At 36.7% G+C, this 20,498-nt stretch overlaps 1 protein-coding gene across 2 annotated transcripts in view; it reads right to left on the reverse strand.

Annotated features, from left to right (window-relative positions):
• Positions 1-20,498, reverse strand: part of frmd4bb (FERM domain containing 4Bb) — a 63,587-nt gene that overhangs the window by 19,494 nt on the left and 23,595 nt on the right. For both annotated transcript variants that reach the window (XM_073874871.1, XM_055189390.2), the window contains exons 2-15: positions 18,284-18,349; positions 18,080-18,174; positions 15,865-15,957; positions 15,559-15,643; positions 13,801-13,857; positions 13,694-13,716; positions 12,892-12,975; positions 11,088-11,153; positions 10,903-10,960; positions 10,670-10,756; positions 7,207-7,283; positions 5,514-5,652; positions 730-868; positions 414-547 (exon numbers count right to left, since the gene is read on the reverse strand). In XM_073874871.1, the coding sequence (XP_073730972.1) occupies positions 414-547; positions 730-868; positions 5,514-5,652; positions 7,207-7,283; positions 10,670-10,756; positions 10,903-10,960; positions 11,088-11,153; positions 12,892-12,975; positions 13,694-13,716; positions 13,801-13,857; positions 15,559-15,643; positions 15,865-15,957; positions 18,080-18,174; positions 18,284-18,349 (1,203 nt within the window). The remainder of the gene's footprint in view (positions 1-413; positions 548-729; positions 869-5,513; positions 5,653-7,206; positions 7,284-10,669; positions 10,757-10,902; positions 10,961-11,087; positions 11,154-12,891; positions 12,976-13,693; positions 13,717-13,800; positions 13,858-15,558; positions 15,644-15,864; positions 15,958-18,079; positions 18,175-18,283; positions 18,350-20,498) is intronic.

The raw sequence follows: 20,498 nt of genomic DNA on the forward strand, positions 1-20,498 counted from the left end.
CATGAAAGATCTTTTGTGTTATTATTTTTTAGACACATTATGTTTCTCAATACCCTTGACTTAGATCAGGGATGGGCAACTTCGGTCCTGGAGGGCCGGTGTCCTGCAGAGTTTAGCTCCAACTTGCCTCAGCACACCTGCACAAAAGTTTGTAGTATGCCTAGTAAGACCTTAATTGGGTGCTTCAGGTGTGTTTAATTATGGTTAGAGCTAAACTCTCCAGGACCAAAGTTGCCCATGCCTTACTTACATGAAGATCAAAAAACATGACATTCCAAAAGGTTCACATACTATCTTGCCACTGTATTTTAGGATATTTAGAAATGTAGGCAGAGGTACTTATGGTGAGCGAGCTCCAGTATTCTAGACAGTCATGTGCTGTAGATTATTTTAGCTTTCATAAAGGCTCTTACAGCTTCTCGCAGACAGATTTCCTTCAGTTCAGAGAGTTTTTGATCGAGCATATCCTGGATTTCTCTCTCTTTCTTTCTCAGCTCAGCGAGTTTCTCTTTCTTCTGATCATCGTTCATTTCTGAGTCAGCTGAACCTAAGAAATAATGACCATGGGATCCCAGTGTGGGTGTGTGAATGAAATTGCAGATAATAAAAGATAATATCATGTTTACTCTGAGACTATAAACACTAGACTGTTACAGGTACAGTGAGTATGAAGGTGAGGCTTTAAATAAACAAGGAACAAATGAGATCATGAGAAGATACCTGACGTACCTGTCGACACCAGACTGCCATTACTAGCCATGATGAGTTGATTTTTCACTCCTGCACTCAGTTTGTTCATCTTTGATGCTCCGTTCTCCGTCAGATCGGCTGCGATATCTCCTAAACTTCTGGCTGTGGTGATTTTCGACTGTAAATTCATATGATGAAGAAACAAATCATGAGTCTTTTCACAGATTCCATTTTATTGTCATAGTTCAGGAGACCTAATTAGTTTTGAGTTTCAAATATGTTTTATTTAAAGGAAAACACCACAGTTTTTCAATAGTTTACAATGTTCTTCTCTCAACTTAGACAAAATTAATACATAGCTATATTTTTTCAATGCGTGCACTTTATCTTTGTACAGCGCGTCGTGAATGTGTTAGCATTTAGCTTAGCCTCATTCATTCAAAAACACCACGTTTAATTTTGTGCCACCATACTTACTCGTGTAACTACTCATGTAACGGCGTTAAATAGGGAAAACATGGAAGTGTTTGGTGGCTTCTAAATTCATCCCTGTTGGGATCCTAAGGAATGAATGGGGCTAGGCTAAATGCTAACACATTCACGATGCACTGTACAAAGATTAAGTGCACGTATTGAAAAAGATAGACATGTATTCATTTGTCTAAGTTGAGGTAAAACATAGTAAAATATTGAAAAACGGTGGTGTTTTCCTTTAAGAAAAATGGTCTCAGATGTTTCTGCTTAATTTCCTTTAGAATAAAGAAAATGAAAATACATGAAAATATTGTTGCTAAATAAAGAGTAAAGAGATGCAGAATGACTGAAGATTACTTAGATAATCCTGTTAAGCTTTGATGAGAAATGTTTGGATACAGAAAAAATCATCTCTAACCGCAGACTGCAGTCTTTGTGCACAGTGGTCAATGAGATCTCTTCAGAAATGTTAGTTGGTAATGCATATTAATAACTAGGTTAAATATAGCGTTAGCAGCAAAAGGTTTTGGGTTTACTCCCAGTAAACACAGAGACTGATCAAATCTATAGCTTGTAATGCACTGGAAGTTTACATAAAAATACATAAATCCCAAATACATAAATGTTGAATTTATTCAACAGTGTCCATTTAATGTCTTCAATTAAAATATTAATATGATCTTTATTTTCTGTGAGCAACAAGCTGATTTTTGTTTCTTTACTGTTTTCAGCATATGTAAATCGATTTATTATTTTATTATAATATTTATTAAGACAAGAAATAAGGGATACGAGTGTATAGCTGGGAAACACAGTGAAATTTAATAAACACACACATGGATTGGCTAATGGGTAGGAACCGGGAGGTGTGCCGGTCTGTTTTTTGGCAGCGAAGGCCGGTGTTGTCATGCCACTGAGTTGAAATATGGCTGCTGTTTGATCCTCTGCACTCACAGCAGCCCCACTCGTGTAATTTGCGGGTGGGAGATCAGATGTCCTCACCACTTTATGCCCAAGTTGATTTGGTCTGGACCACTTATTGAAAGAAATGTAAAAATAATTTTTGCTTTACGTTATAGGGTTGTTAAATAATCAGCATAATCGAATCGAATTGTGAGACCAGTAGGTTAAGGTCCACTCATTGTGAACAAGAGGAGATTTTGTTTCAGAGGCGTCTATATTTGAGTGTGTTTATCGAGCATCTACATTTAAATAAACTTAAGAGTGACATGATGCGAACGGCCCTTAAAAGGATCTATAAATCTTAATTCTTTAAATTCTAAGCAGGGATGTAAAAAACAGTCAGCACTTCACTGCACCTTTTTGCAAAAATCGTCATTATTGTCTATTGAAAGAGTAACAAAAATCTATTTGATGCATATTCGTATAAATATGTTTTCTCAAGTAAAACTAAATTTTGAAAGTATATTACAGTTGCAATCAGAAATATTCAACCCCCAAAGAGTTTTAAGGATTTATAAATAAAAATCTTTTCAAAGTGAGGGATTCTGCTTTGGATGAGTTTTTTTATGAGTTAAGTGATGCATAAAATCAAAACAGAAAATGTATGATGTAGAATTTGTGTGTTATAGGATAGCCATGTCACACTTATTCAACCCCTATATAATTTTATTATTTTTAAAGCTTTCTGACAGTTTTTATGGCCTGAAGTGGAGCTGAAACCTCATTAAGCCTTTGGGAACTCTATATTGATCCTTCATTTGCTTTAGCTGTGATGCATATATAAACCCCAACCATCAAGGTTTTCAAGGTGAGTTGCAATCATGGGAAAGACAAAGGAGCTTCCACAAAAGCTAAGAGAGGAAATTATTTCATCACATCTGAAGGGCCTTGGGTATAAGAAGATTTCCAAAATATTTAACATTCCAAGAGACACCATTGGGAGCATTATAAGGAAGTTTAAAACTTATGGAACAGGTGCAAACCTGCCTGGCCGTGGAAGAAAGGCCACAATTTCATCAAGGGCCCTTAGCAACTTAGTCAGGACAGCTAAGAAAAACCCGCGTGTGACTGCAAGACAGCTACAGGATGACCTGATGAAGGCTGGTACAAGTGCTTCAGGCAACTATAAGACGTGCACTGAATAAGCAAGGACTTCATGGCCGGATCTCCACTCTTGACCTCAAGGAACATCAGGAGTCGACTAGAATATGCCAGGAGGAATTTGGAAAAAACTACAGAGTTCTGGGAGACAGTTCTATGGACTGATGAAACCAAACTGGAACTTTTTGGAAATATGGACCAGCGGTACGTCTGGCGTGCAAAAGTTCAGGCTTATGACCAAAAGAATACCATCCCCACGGTCAAGCATGGAGGTGGGTAATTGATGATGTGGGGCTGTTTTTCTGCTGCAGTGTACCTTGTGTACCTGGTATCATGGATTCACAGAAATAGCAGGTCATTTTAAAGAAGAACGTGAAGCCTTCTGTTGACAAATTAAACCTTGGTGATCATTGGATCTTCCAGCAAGACAATGATCCCAAGCACACCTCCAAATCAACTAAAGCTTGGTTAAAGATGCTGGAGTGGCCTTCTCAGTCACCAGATTTAAATCCAATTGAAAATCTTTGGTGGGATTTGAAGAAGGCAGTTGCAGCACGGAAGCCATCAAACATCACTGAGTTACAGACTTTTGCATGTGAAGAATGGGCAAAGATTCCAATCGATAGGTGTAAGAAGCTTGTCAGCACTTATCGAAACCGTTTGTTAGAAGTTATAAAAAATAAAGGACACTCCACAAGGTACTGAAGCTGGGGGTTGAATAATAATGCACATGCTCATGTGTTACAAGAGTTACAATTTTCATTTGAACTTTAAAGTTAAGTCAACTTCTGTTGTCAAAATAACTTGTATGTATCAATAAATATTTTTTGTTATTTCACAAGTTTTTTTCGCATTGATTTTTATTATTTTTTTTATCAACATCACTATAATGTTTTTTGAGGTGAGGGGGTTGAATATTTCTGATTGCAACTGTATATATTTGTTCTTTTTTAACTTAAATTAGGCTACCTTACATTATTGGGCAAGACACATGATCTAAGTAATAAAAAATTAAGGATTTTAATTCTGTTTCCCCTGCATACTTGATAAATCTTGCTTGTGTGTTGTATATCAGTGGTTTCCAAACGTTTTCAACCTAACAGGTGATATCAAGACCCACCAATAGAAAAAAAGTGCAATATATGGGAAAACACAAGCACGTTTGTTCTCTTTCAGTAGTTTTGAATAAGTTTAATTGAATAAAATTAAAATACCTTATGGTATTATACAATACAATGAATTGTAAGGCTGTAGAGAACACATACATGCGCACACACACACACACACACACACACACATTCTGGTTTCCATGTTTTGTGAAACCTTTCTACTACTTCACATTTTCAGGAAACATCATTTTGTTTGATTTATAAGCTTGTTTCCTCATGGGGACATCAAAATGTCCCCACAAGGTCACAAAAACACTGGTATTCCTATCTTTGTGGGGACAATTGGTCCCCACAATGTGATAATTACCAGGTACACACACACACACACACACACACACACACAAACACACACACACACACCTGTTTGTTTTGTTGTGATTTTGCAGTGATCTAACCAGACTATGGGTGTAGAAGGGTGTAGAAAGGATTATGAAATGTTTCATTAATTAGGAATGATGTTGACGCCTGCAACTAAATTCTGTTCAAATCCCAAACCATTTTGTTGCATTTATGTACTGTACAGTAAATAATCTAAACTTAATAATTGCTATATAAACTTTTATTTGAACCAAAAGTGCAGCTGTAGTGTTTCAGTAGAACTGATCCTCGGGCACAGTCTGGTTTCTCAAAATACTTTTTGCTCAACAAGTGCAGTTTTGGTTCCTTGCTGCTGTTGACGTGTCTGCTTACTGAAATAATGCTGACATTAGCTTAACTGTGATGGTGGTGTGCACATATTCATGTTGTTATTATTTCTTTATGCTTTTTACACCGCTGTTCATGGTGTTGTTGCAAATTCTATATGTAATGTCAAACTCCTGCTTTTATATAATCTTTGAGCAATTTCCATGTAGGACGAAAATGCATGTTTGGTTTAATTTGATGCCTGTTATTTATCATTGATATTCGTAGAAAAAGTAAATTTATCATTTTATTCGATTATAATCTATGAAGACAATACAAATGTGCAATAATACTACACATGTTTCTCTATATAATACTTAATAACGTTCCTGTTTTCATGTTAAGCTGCTTTGAAACTATGCAACATTGCAAAAAGGTGCTAAATAAATTGACTTGAATTAAGACCTGTATAAAATAAGAGCTGTGACTTACTTTAGTCTGTTTTCTGTTCAGGTAGAACTGATGTTGACTGATAGCCATGATCCATATGGTTTTGATCAATGAGTGACTGGCATACCAGGTGTGGATCACCAGTCCTGTCTGGCCAAATGTACGTTTAGTCACTGCTCGCCTGTATGACACACAAACACACAAATATGGTCACATATCACACACTACTGCTGTTTTATACAATTATATAATGTTGTCTACACACCCAGTCAAAACAAACAACAGTCGTGTTCATCTTCCACATGTATGAATAATTGTGACCCCGCCTGTGAAAACCTGCAGGGCTCAACAGAAAGGACCGCCTGGTGGCCCGGGGCCAGCGTGAGAGATGCTCGGGCAAGTAAAAAGTATTGTCACGTGCACGATTGGGCCAGTGCTTCGCCCTCAGTCACTAAAATATATGTTCTGCTTGTGGCCATTTGTCTGTATGTATTCTTATGCTACCATTGAGACACATTTAAGTGTTTAAGTTTTGCTGCGTGTTACGTCATACGAAAACATTTTTTTTTACATCTTGGAAGCAGACATTGACTTGGGTAAAACACAAAAGTTATGCAATGTTTTTCAGTTTGCAATCAGGTAAAGCAGACAAGTCGCGAGCCTTTTACGTTAAAAAAGTTGTGAAATTTAAAAATTAGAGTTTACATTTAAAATGGACAATTATCTTAATAAATGTATATTTCAAAAGTTTCGTTCCAAAGCAAGATAACTCCGTTTTTAACATTTTTGTCAAAACATGTTTATTATTGTGTTATCATGTTATTATTTTGTTTTATGGTGCTATTTAGCTGTATTTTTGAAGTTATGAAGGTTTAAATCAAAAATTGATATTAATTGGAATGCACAACCAAAAAAAAGAGATTTCTGAAAAATAACAAAAAACGGAGTTATCTTCTTTTGCAACAAAACTCTTCATTTATACAATTATATTTGACTTTTGAATTATTATTTTAAATGTAACCTGAATATTTTTTGTGGGGCCAGTGAAATTTTGGAAGGGGAAGTGAAAACCTGAACCACTGGCCCGACTGGGCCAGCATAACATTTGTTTTTGTGTTGAGCCCTGACCTGGCTATAGTCATTTTTCAGCCATTTTACATTTTTTACATAAAGTCATTCAATATAAAGTAAAAGAACATTTGATAAAAATATCACCTTGTATCTGTAATACTGACTGAGTAAGGCCATGTCAAAGATTTGATACATTTCGGTCTTAGAAAATCATATTTTTTTGGGAATTTCCTATTTAAAACTTACATGTAACATTGCATCACAACTTAATATATATATATATATATTTTGACTGTTTTTCATCCTTATTTGCTCCAGAACCTCAATCCAAATACATTCAGAAAAAAATTCTTCTAAACAGTTGTAAAGAAATCCATATATTGCCACAATATTCATTTGCTGACAGAAATACACTTCCAGAACTTTACAGACGTATTTCAGCGTATTAAAAATGACCTTCCTGTCAGCCCAACATATCATTTTTAATAAAGACGTTCTTCATCAACATCATCATCATCAAAATAAACCATATGAGCAAGAATCCTTACAGTTATTACTTAACTGTATAACATAAACATTAGTAAACATCTACATTGCATGAACTGTAATGCTGACTGGTTATTTCACACACTAATGTAATATTTAATTTTAAAAAGCTTCTTACCTGTGAGGATCATTTACCTCCACAGCAAACTTCTTCTCTCTGAAGTATAAATTCTCCAGCTGTTTCCACTGAAAGAGCTAACAGATAAAAACACAGAAGCACATCCTGTAAGTTTCTGACTACACCTCACCTCAATGTGACTCACAACATCTCACTGACACGCAACTCTATCCACACTTCATTTATATTCAGTTTTTAACTGTTTTAAAGAACCGATCCGTGTCCTGATCCATCTAAATGTACTGTACTACCAGCAGCTCTTTTCCATTTAATAACATGGAGAAAAGCATTTATATAACATTACTCACCTGAATAAAACCAATTCATTTACATGATTTCTTGTTTTTTACTCCATATAATGAATGTATGCACTATTGTTGTTGCACGAAAAAGATGCTACCATAACATATACATAATAACACACACACTTTCTCCTCCGATGTGTTACCGTGAACATTCTGCACTTTTAAATTGAATTATTTAGCTCTCAGAGCTTCTTACCGGTAGTTGAAAAGGTTAAGTCCTGTGGTTAATCAAATCCTGTGGTACATTATGTTATGATCTACTCACTGTTCCTGGCGTGTCTCTTCAGGTTTCTACAAACATTCAAGCCCAACCTCACTGCTTATGACCTCACTCACATGCCAATGTAACTCCTCACATCTCTCTCTCTCTCTCTCTCTCTCGCTCGCTCGCTCTGGAGTGGATCACTCTCACTGCTCCCTGCAGGAGGATCAACTCTTCTCCATTGACACCTAAACTATTAGTTTAATAACAAATCTCATTTTATGTTACATAATAGTTATGTTAAATAAAATATATATGTGGTGCTTTTGTGACTTATGCAAGTTTGATTCTGGCCTACAACATTTTCACCCTAATAATTTACATTAATGTTTACGTAAGGAATAATTCATGACGAGCCGTTGAATTATTCGAAAAAATGCACATCCTATTTTCAAATACTTTAAAGGACCAAAGTCAATTATTACGCTTATACAAACATTGCTCTGGTGGTTATTTTAAGACATTTGGCAGGTCAGGTGTGCGTTTATCGAAAAATAATGCATATCAGTGGAACATTTCTCAACCAATCAGAATAAATCATTCAAGAGGCTGTGTTATAAATGTGTTTATTAAAATTGAGAAGAACAATTCCTGATGTGAGCTATTCAAAATGACTAAAGCTGGGGACACACCTAATAATTTTTGCATAGATTATAAATGTAATTTGATCATAACGGCTAGTCTTTTCCAGTTGCCCCATTTTTGTTTACAAATAATTTATGCTAGAAGCACTCTTTAAGTGTGTTGAGTCTAATCTCAAAATGTTTCAGCAAGTTGTTAGGTGTGTCCTCAGCATAAATGTTTTACATTCAGAAGCTCACAATACAGGATTTTCCGCCTGAATTTCTCCTGACCCCCCTACCAATAATCTAAGGTCCTTGTCCTTGACTTCAATTGAGCTATGGCTAAGCCACGCCCCCTCCATTCACTCAGACAAACAATCAACATTCGGTGACAGGCGCTTTGGCAGCTGTCACAGTAGGAGACATTTCACAGAGGCAATTGGTGATTTTTGGAGACAGAGAGACTATATATAATCTCGAATTCACCAAAAGGGCCTTAACTATGCATTGGAGGGTTATATTAATAATTTTATTGTTGAGAAGTTCGATGAAAAGCTTCAGCATACATTTCCAGGACAAGCCTTTTTACCATCTTTACCAAGAGTAAGTTACATCTCCGTTAGTTTGGTGCTACAGTATTTAAAGGAATCATTAAGCACAACATGCTATTACAAATAACATTTGTTATCTCGGTTATTTACAGATACGTTAATGAAGCTAGGTGACATGATGTACAACGCAGCTAGAAGCTAACGTTAACGTTTTCTAATGTAAGGCTAATGTTACGTTAGAGATGTTAAAGATAACGTTCAAATACGTTGTTGACTTAACTTAGAACAGATGTAGACATCCTTGTTTAATTTATCCACGTTTAGTTGGTGTTGTGGTCTACCGCGTAACTTAATCTGGATTAAGCAAACCCTTATCTCGGTTGAGATGTGGCTTGGGAAAGGGTTAAAAAATACACAACATCGCCCAGCCACTCGGGATACCTAGTGTCGGAGTTGCATGTACCCCATGCACATCGTTTGACCATTTTAAACTTAAAATTACATGAAAAAGCACATAAATATGATGAAATATAATGAAAACTGACTTACTGCAATGCATTTCAATGGACGTGTAAGCAGAGAATGTTCGAGTGTATTGGGTTAGCTATGCTCACTGTGATTGGCTCATCGCGTTTGGGGGCATGGCTTAGCCATAAGTCAATTGGTTCTGATGTCCGGCTCAGACTATCATGTAATGTGTGACGTTTACAGATCAAATCTTACTGTGCGTTCACACCAGACGCGGAAGATGCGGCAAAAACCTAATATTCACGCGTAGTTGGACGCTTCATTCGCGTGTGAAAGCCGTGCGTGAAATTCAAGTCATTCGAGACATTCACACGGAAATTCGCATCATGGTAGGGGCTTCTTCTGCCTCCGCTTGCTTCCTATAATCACATCACTACTAGAGCAAGATCCTGATTGGTTAACGCGGCAAAGTTCAGAGTTTTCAAATCACACATTTCCCGCGTCAACGCTCAATTCACACGGAACGCGTACCGTGCCGCAGGATGCCTATTCGCGTCTTTGCATTGACTTAAAGGCGAAGTCCACGATGTTTGAAAAACACTTTGGAAAAGGAGACGGGCCGACTACCAAAACACACTTATAGCCAATCAGCAGTAAGGAGCGTGTCTACTAACCGACATCCTTGCCGGGTTGCGTATGTGTGGGGCGGGTCTATCAACAGAAGGTCCAGATTCTATTGGGGTAGGGGCGTGTTTGTTTAGGTGATTTCAAATATCAACATTGGCTTTCAAACATCGTGGACTCCGCCTTTAACATGTAAATCACTCACGCTTGCCGCCTCTACCACGTCTGGTGTGAACGCACCGTTACACCTCCAGAATGCACGATCATATTGAAAAGGTTTGATATTTAGGTTTTTAAATGAGGATGATTACTTTCACAATAGCCAATGCAATGCGTGCGTGCGTGTGTTTGTTGTGTTGTGTGCAGACGTCAGGTTTTCTCTGGTTGAGTTCTGATGATGATGTCAGGAGTACAGTGTGTAATGTACCTCGGTGTTACATAACACTTTATCCAGACATCCTGTACAGACTGAATATAACATCTCATTTTTTCATATTGTGGTGATCTATATCTGATTGGGTTAATGACGAACTCTATATGTTGCATCACATTAGATTTCATGCTAATTGACTGAAGTGCAAATAAATTGTGAAAGCAAGTTTTGACTCGCCACAAGTCACATGAGAATACTGAGCTCGACATGATGGCAAATATTTGTACAGTACCCGGAGATAAGAAACCACAGCGTACCTTTCGGGGCTTTACTTTGTCTTGTTGGTCATATTGCCCAATGCCTTTATAGCTGATACCCAGCCACCAGGGAATCCCTTGCTTATCCTATAAGAAAATAAATGGTTATTTTTTAAGAAATATATATGTCAGCAGCATCATCAAAACTAACCAAAATCTATGGATAAAGAGTCATCACTGTTTTAAAATACAGATTCTGTTTATTGGTCAGATACATTGTGGTTGTGTTTTACCTTGACTTCATAATAGTGTACTCCATAAGTCGGCAAGGACTCCACAAGGGTCAAATACCTGAAACAAAGGTAATGATCAATTATGCGATTAGCATCCTAATGTTCTTTCAGTAGACAGGATATAAGCAGCCAATCATAAATCAGGCCCGCCCCCTGAGACGAATGATTGTTTATGTGATACTCACTGCACAATGGCCTGTCCTCTAGAGAGTCCTTTCAACAGCTTGTAGTTCTCAATAACACGCTCTTCACTGCAAAAGAGAAAGCTGATGAAACCTACGGAGCCGAGGATTAAATCCTCCTCCTCCCCCCGACCCCATCCGAATCTCAGTGTGTCAGCATATAGAGGAAGAGGAAGCACAGATCATAAACCATAAACCTCTTATAAATGGCTTATGAATGCAGCTTCAGTATGCTTTAATGACCGACCTGACTGCAGAACATCAGCCAGATGACAGCCAAGAAACAATTAAAATACATCAGCAAACTAATCACAAAACACATTTCTTTATAGAGAATACTGCATGTGTGGTATGTATCCTGCAGTATTGTATGTCATATTGTTTTCTCATTGTTATTTCTTTATTGATCTGGCAATTTAATTCAAAAAGATTTATATAATGCTCATCTGATAACTAAACAACTTCAACCACGGCAGTCCATGGCTGCGTCCAAAATCGAATACTGTGACAGTAGGTACTGTATTATATAAAGTTAGTCGTGAACTGAAATAACGTTAAACTAGCGCAGTTTAACCACATGTGATGATTGTTTAATATATGTATTTGCATTTTACTCTTTTCCCGCCACTGACGAGTTATCTCGTCAATTAAGAGAAAACATTTGCATGAAAAATAAAACATGTTCCTGATGAGTTTTTATGGTTATCTGTAATACCACGATTATCCACTAGATGGCACTTACCCAATTTATAAAAAACTGAAGCAAAAAATTATTTATTAAAGGGGCAATAAGTAGTATTTACCCCCCATCTAGTGGTGAAATTGTATTTTGCATTCAAACGAACAGTGCTCTCTAGCGCCTCGCCTTTCCAAATGCGTGTTGCAACTACGGTAGCCGTTATGTAATGATGATCCCCTTTTCCGTTTCAGCTGGTTCCCGTGTTCTGAATGAAAACGCTTTGTGGAAACACGTTGGTAGGCTAGTGCTTTTTGTCCCTCTCTGCTATTATAGTTTATCAATACGGCGGAACGATATGGAAGCCTCCTTGGACTTACCCGTTCAATGTAAGTAAAGAGGAGAAATTCTAAGCTTACAAAGAAAATCAGTCCACTGGCAGAGGTCATTTGACACCAACGAGGACATATTCATGAATAAAGACATTGATTTTGATTAATAAAACACTTAAAACCCTACTTACTGTCCCTTTAATTTTACACTCCGTGTGTGTTTTGATAATCGTTCTGAATCTGATCCCTAACAAAAATCCTTCACAAAAAATTCAATTATTTCAGCTTTTTGCTAAAAAAATACTTTTGAAGAAAGATACCCATATTTAAGAGCTTATAGTTTGTTTAGTGTTTGTTTGAAAACAGAGGGTCTGTTCTTTCATTTGATATATTTGTATGTTTATATATAGAAGAAAAATTTCCTTGATGGCATTTTGTGAAAATCACAAAAAAAGCTGACGGCAACTTTTCAAAAAAAGGCTGGGGGGAATGAGTTAAATTGAGCAGTGTTACCGCTTTCGGCATTTTTTAATAAAACAACCATCTCCTTCTTCTTCGCTGGAAAACTTTTCTCCTGGGGTATCACAGGACAGCAAAGTGTCCATCGAATAAACACTTTGGGATCTTGCCAGAAGCAGTAGATCATCTGGGTACCTTCCGCCTACTGCTTTTCAAATCCTATTAATTCGGACATGTAACTCGCCTCGCCTACTGCTATTTGCCTAATATATATTCTGAAAGAAGGCGGTTTCGGACACAACCCAGGTGTGTGTTTGAACTGAAGTAGTGTGTACCTTACCAGTATGCTAGTGATGGATGCTCTTTCAGTACTTTAGTGGGCAGTGTTGGAAGTTTCTTCAGATCTGCTCTGGTGTTTTCATCACTGCAATTAAAACCAGTATACTTCAATATACAGCATGTTTAACATTATTAACATGATATGTCAGGCTATATTTCCACATGGCATTACATAGTCACATGGTGAACTTAATTAGAAAATCAGATGCAAAGATGTAAGATCACTTTCACACAAAAGCTAATCACAACGGACTGATTTACATAAAAATAAATCGCAGATGAAGGGTTTAATACAGTTTAAAGTTTTAATCTAAGATTTGTTAATCTGTAGTGCAACACAACTCGAATTAGAAAGAAACAGAGATCAACAAATCAGATCTAAACTCTGCTTAATTTAAAGGTAGAGATTCTAATTTTGAAAAAATGCTAACGGTAGCCGACTAGCAATGAAATCACGATCCCACCCTCCATTCAAATCGCCATCCAAAGTCACGCCTCTTTCAAAACACATGAACACACACAGACCAGATGTCCACATCTCATGTCTCATGAATTTGCAATACAAAGTGAATAACATTACCAAAATAACCAACATAAACAACTTAATTTTTGCGTAAAATTAAGAATTTACTTTTAAATACTGACCTGATATAATACTGATTTTGGCAGTAACTCTGTAAAAAATGGTGTTTATCGCGTTTTGAAACCAAACTCTTCAAATGTTATAATTTAACTATGGCCTAATCCTGGCTTAATCTAAGCTTTGTCTGTGAAATTTGGTCTTATTGTTAAAAAACTCTTACCTTGTATAATCTCCTTTAGATTCCTGTAAGACAAATGATTATGAATGTGTGCATATTTAAGACAGTGTAACACTGATGTTTGATATTTAAACCTGTGACAGTCGTACCTGTAACGCATGAGCAGCTAATTTAAAAACCAGCTCGCTCTCAACCTCTATATCACCCTGTAGATACAATTACAATGAAATCAATTTTTAGGGCTCGTCATCATGAAAATGCTTTATTACTAACACAGACAAATAAACACTCTTTCAAGTTTTCTCTACATGTGACATACACTCACCTAAAGGATTATTAGGAACACCTGTTCAATTTCTCATTATTGCAATAATCTAATCAACCAATCACATGGCAGTTGCTTCAATGCATTTAGGGTTGTGGTCCTGGTCAAGACAATCTCCTGAACTCCAAACTGAATGTCAGAATGGGAAAGAAAGATGATTTAAGCAATTTTGAGCGTGGCATGGTTGTTGGTGCCAGACGGGCCGGTCTGAGTATTTCACAATCTGCTCAGGATTTTAACACACAACCATTATTAAGGTTTACAAAGAATGGTGTGAAAAGGGAAAACATTCAGTATGCGGCAGTCCTGTGGGTGAAAATGCCTTGTTGATGCTAGAGGTCAGAGGAAAATGGGCCGACTGATTCAAGCTGATAGAAGAGCAACTTTGACTGAAATAAACACTCGTTACAACTGAGGTATGCAGCAAAGCATTTGTGAAGCCACAACATGCACAATCTTGAGGCGGATGGGCTACAACAGCAGAAGACACCACCGGGTACCACTCATCTCCACTACAAATAGGAAAAAGAGGCTACAATTTGCTCACCAAAATTGGACAGTTAAAGACTAGAAAAATGTTGCCTGGTCTGATGAGTCTCGATTTCTGTTGATACATTCAGATGGTAGAGTAAGAATTTGCCGTAAACAGAATGAGAACATGGACCTATCATGCCTTGTTACCACTGTGCAGGCTGGTGGTGTAATGGTGTGGGGGATGTTTTTTTGGCACACTTTAGGCCCCTTAGTGCCAATTGGGCATCATTTACATCCCACGGCCTACCTGAGCATTGTTTCTGACCATGTCCATCCCTTTATGACCACTATGTACACAGCCTCTGATGGCTACTTCCAGCAGGATAATGCACCATGTCACAAAGCTTGAATCATTTCAAATTGGTTTCTTGAACATGACGAGTTCACTGTACTAAAATGGCCCCCACAGTCACCAGATCTCAACCCAATAGAGCATCTTTGGGATATGATGGGACGGGAGCTTCATGCCATGGATGTGCATCCCACAAATCTCCATCAACTGCAAGATGCTATCCTATCAATATGAGCCAACATTTATAAAGAATAATTTCAGCACCTTGTTGAATCAATGACACGTAGAATTAAGGCAGTTCTGAAGGCAAAAGGGGGTCAAACACAGTATTAGTATGGTGTTCCTAATAATCCTTTAGATGAGTGTATCTGTCATGAAGAAAACTATGCTTACATAGGTAATATTCACACAATAAGCATGTTTTCTTTTATTATTTAACTACTAAGGTGTGTAAGTTGTTTTGAATTTTAGTTTGCTGAATGTAAACATTCACACATTTCACTGATGATAAAATACAAACTACAAGTGTTAGATTTAATCTGTCAGTATATTCTGAACTGAAAGAATCATAATGCTGTTCACACTAGTTATGAACGATCATTCAGGAATTACTGTAGTGTCTGATTCATAAGTGAATCAGGGAAAGATCGTCTCAAGTCTCTGACACGTACATATATGAGCTGTCTGAGGTTTGTGCCTTTGTAATCGTTCATAGAGATGAGAAATGAGACAGGCTAGAGAAACTGATGTACTTACGTTATAGATGGCGGTTTTGGCATTCAGAAAGAATAACTCCACCGTTGTGTGCTCCTTCAAAAGTGAAATGCTTTCAATATAAAACCTGTAAATATGATCAAGCTTTCAGTTATTAATCATTTCTATACAATTACTATACGGAGATTTCATTTGAAAGAACATTTATTCACTAAATCACATCCACCAATCTTAAAGAAGGTGATTATGTTGAGCGGTGAACTCCGATTGGGTTCAGGAATGTTGGACTGAAATGTGTGGTTCATGTGGTCATGTGACATTAGACATCATGAGGTAGAGATCACATACCTAACCAAAAACTGAAGAGAAATGGGTCCTGATTTCTTAGAGAAGTCATGCTCCAGTACTCTGCGGTCCAACTGCAACCATTTACATTGACCACTGCCAGAGGAAAAGACAATCTGACTGAAATGTGCAATTCAGTGTTCGGATCTGACCCTACAGTTTAATACTAATCTAACAAACCATCCACACAGTAATATCTCTCTTTTCAGAGGAGAACCTGTTCTTATAAATGTATTTTGAGTACATTTTGGGGTGGTTTCCCGGACTGGGCTTATCTTAATCCCAGACAAAAATGCATGTTTGAGCTGCATTGAAATATCTTAACATACTGTATATGAGTGCCATTGTTTTTTGTCTCAAGATGCACACCAGTATTGTTTATTGTAAGGTATGTTTTTTTAAACTATTTAAATAAACCCTGACTGGGAAACTGACCCATTATATATTACATATAATATATAAAAACTAGTTATTTAAATTTATAAAACTGAAAGAAGCTAAACCTGATACTTGTTGCTGGTCAGCACAGAAAATAGTAGATTTATGGAAGCACATGGTCGCCATATTCAAAAACATATTCATAAGCAAAGTCTTATTAAAGAGACATTCCACTTTTTTTGATAATATACTAATTTTTCAGCTCCCCTAGAGTTAAACATTTGATTTTTACCGTTTTGGAATCTATTCAGTTGATCTCCTAGTCTGACGCTAGCACTTTTAGCATGGTTTAGCATAATGCATTGAATCTGATTAGACCATTAGCATTGCGCAAAAAATAACCAAAGAGTTTCGATATTTTTCCTATTTAAAACTTGACTCTTCTGTCAAAATAGTCCCCTTGGTAACTTTCAATAGCTGGGGACTATTTTAAGCGCTGCGTAATATCATTGCACCTGCTGCAGCCATGTTACGGCAGCAAAGTCCTTGATTATCACTCCAGAATGAGAGTATAGTTCCTAGTAGTATCTGCTTAGAAAATCACAACTTTTTATTTTCAATCAGTCTTAGTACACGATGTAACTACATGTACAAAAGAGTCAAGTTTTAAATAGGAACAAATATCGAGACTCTTTCGTCATTTTTTAGTGCAATGCTAATGGTCTAATCAGATTCAATGGATTATGCTAAGCTATGCTAAAAGTGGTAGCGCCAGACCCGGAGATCAGCTGAATGTATTCCAAAAAGGTAAAAATAAATGTTCAACTCTAGAGGAGCTGGAAAATGAGCATATTTTCAAAAAAGTGGAGTGTTCCTTTAACTAAAAATAACTTCATCAATCATGGGTTCAAACCCAGGAACACACATGATGATTAAAATGTTTACTTTGTAACACACTATAAGTCACTTTGGATAAAAGTGTCTACCAAATGAATTAATGTAAAAATGTGTCTAAATTTCTTTGATATGTTAGCATTTTAGGGCGGTTTGCCGGTCAGGGCTTAGCCTAGTCTCAGACTAAAAGTGCATGTTTGAGCTACCTTAAGTTCAAAACATCTTGCACTAACATATCTTAACGTGACATTGTTTGGTCTCAACATGCACACCAGTATTGTTATTTGTAAGGTTTGTTTGTAAAAACTACTCAAATGTCCTAATATAACTAACGCCTAGTCCTGGATTAATCTAAACCCTGTCCGGAAAACCGCTCTATAGTGAATAACACAAACTTATCTAAATGAAGCTCATAATGCTATTGCTTTGGTTTGATATGTCCTTTCATACTGACAACTGTGGTTCAAAAGGGGACAAATCATGAACATTAACTTTTTCCATGTTTAAGTGCTATAATTGGGTCCCCAGTGCTTCTATCAACCTAGACAATGTGATAAAGAACAACCCAGTAACTTAGTTTTGATAAACCATTCTCTGCAAGCATGAAAAAATAGGTAATTGAAATTTGGCTCCCATTGTGATGTCAGAAGGGGATCTTATTATAATACCGCCTCTTAATCTGCACTATCCAACCACGGCACTGCCATTTAGAGCAGAGGAATGCTCATTTGCATTTAGAAGGACACACCCAAAAATGGCACATTTTTGCTCACCCCCACAAAGTGGTCATTTAAATATGTCATAATAAATTATCTATGGGGTATTTTAAAAGTTCACATACGTACGAGACCCCAAAAAGGTATTTTACCTCTTAAAAAATTGTTGTGAAATGTCCCCTTTAAATCAGATTTTACAGACTTTCTGTAGACCATTACAAAGTACTCACGTGTCATCCAAATAGGTGAAGCCAAAGTATTCCTTTTCTTTAAGATTAAAATGGGATGATACCAAATCCAAGAGTTCACGAGACAACAGCTTTGGCTGTAAGAGAGAGAATCCACCCGTCAATAATGTATATGAACATGAGGTTTATACTGCAGAAGTCTATTGCCATTGTGTTTTCATCAGACTCATTTAAATCTCATCATACCTGAACCAACAGCTCCAGTTTTCTGTCATCCAGCAACTGAACCTGGCAAAGTCGTCCTTCTGTCATCTACAGACACAATAATAACATCATCACATCATGTTACTGATGGACTGCAGGGCTAAAACATGTCAACATGCATGCTTTGTACAATACCATTACAGTTACAGTAAGATCTGAATATTTAACTTCCACCGCAGCTGTCAATCATACGGATCACACAAGATGTTTCTGCAAATTATCACTCCTGTGTTATAACAGTGCCTGCAGGGTAAAAACCACCCTACGACTACAAGAGTCATATTCACATTCATGCAAAACAAACTACAAACTACAACACATCATCATAAATATGTGGTTACCATCAACTATTTATCACATGTATGGCATAAATACTGCAGCAAAGTAAAACCATTGCTGTTTGTCTAGTCAGTTAGATGGCCTAAAAATCAATCTAATGAATCTAAAACTCAATACAAACAGTATAACCCATCATTACATTTCTCTTTCAAAACAATTACTGTACTGTGACAACTACTGTATCTGATATATTATAATAATTCAGGGTTAATTTATTCCAGTCCAAAATATTAAACATGTTATTCTGAAAATAATAAGATATTAGAAGTTAGTAGGCTAAAGATTAAAAGACAAACATCTGTTAACAAACCAGAAGAATGCGAAATAACCACAAACATGTTGTTAAGTTATGTGTGGCTAAACACACAATTGCTTTGGTTTTGGGCTTGAATCAAAAATATGTGCTATAAACCAACCAAAAGTATTTCTTTACAATATATTGTGGTAAAGTGAATGTACAATTCTTGGAAAAGTCCACTTCAAAACATGGCAAACATGAACAAGTCTTTAGTCAGATGTTATTGATGCTACAATAGATTTTACAGATACGTTTGTGTTATAGATAATACAATACTTTATAAACAAAACTCATTTGTGTGAGGGATTACTCTTATGCAAACATGTTTAATAGGTTGAATCCAGAGAGCAAAGACAGCGCTTTAAACTTTTACACTGTTATTATAGATGAGTCTCACATGAACTGTCATTTTTTAAATCATCTGACAGAAGAACGGTTCAATGTGTATAACCGTACAGTAGGCATGCTTCCATACACTTATTTTTTTATGTGCATTTTGAGGTATCGCATAAAAAATGTTTTATGGACGCCAAAATGCACATACATTTTTTAAGAGCATAAAAAATGTGCCCAATTTAGTCTGAAAAATGTCTTATCTGATAATAAAACAAGCGCATGAACTGTGATGGAAACACATTTACTGGATAAACTTACAGTGGGGAAAATAATAAGAATTTGACACATCAGCATTTTTATCAGTAAGGGGATTTCTAAGTGGGCTATTGACTCAAAATTTTCACCAGATGTAGCCATCAAACCAAATATTGAATTCATCCAAAGAAATCAGAACATTTAAGTATACAAGTTGAGTCATAATAAATAAAGGGAAATTACACAGGGAATAAGGAATGAACACACTTTATTTAATAATTTGTAAAAAAGCCTTTGTTGGTGATTACAGCTTTTAGACGCCTCTTGTATAGAGAAACCAGTTGTCTGCATTTCCCAGGAGTGATTCTGGCCCATTTGTCCACACAAATGGTCATTAAATATTTGTACTTTAATCTTCAGTTCTCTCCATAGATTTTCTATGGGATTTAGGTCAAGGGGCTGACTGGGCCATTTAAGCAACTTGATTTTCTTTTTTTGAAACCACTTCATTGTTTCCTTGGCCTTGGATCATTGTTTTGGTGAAATATCCACCATCTTTTCATTTTTAGCTTTCTGGTAGATAGCAGCAGATTTTTATCTAGAATGTCTCTGTACATTTCTCTATTCATCCTGCCTTCAGTATGAATAGAGAAGTCTGCCAGTACCCCTTGCTGAAAAGCAGCCCCAAAACCATGATGCTTCCACCCCCAACTTAACTGTTGGTATGGTGTTCTTGGGGTGGTGGGCAGTGCCATTTCTTCTTCAAACACGGTGTGTAGAATGACTGCCAAAAAGTTCAATTTAGCTTTCATCTGACCATACTATAGTCTCTCAATAATCCACAGGCTTCTCCAAATGCTCTTTTGCAAACTTTAACCGAGCTTCAACATGCTTTTTGTTCAGCAATCGAGTCTTGCGTGCTGAGCGTGCATGGATGCCATGGCGGTTCAGTGCATTGTTTATAGTTTT

Source organism: Misgurnus anguillicaudatus, chromosome 13, assembly GCF_027580225.2.
Source record: "Misgurnus anguillicaudatus chromosome 13, ASM2758022v2, whole genome shotgun sequence".
In the NCBI taxonomy this organism is placed as follows: Eukaryota; Metazoa; Chordata; class Actinopteri; order Cypriniformes; family Cobitidae; genus Misgurnus; species Misgurnus anguillicaudatus.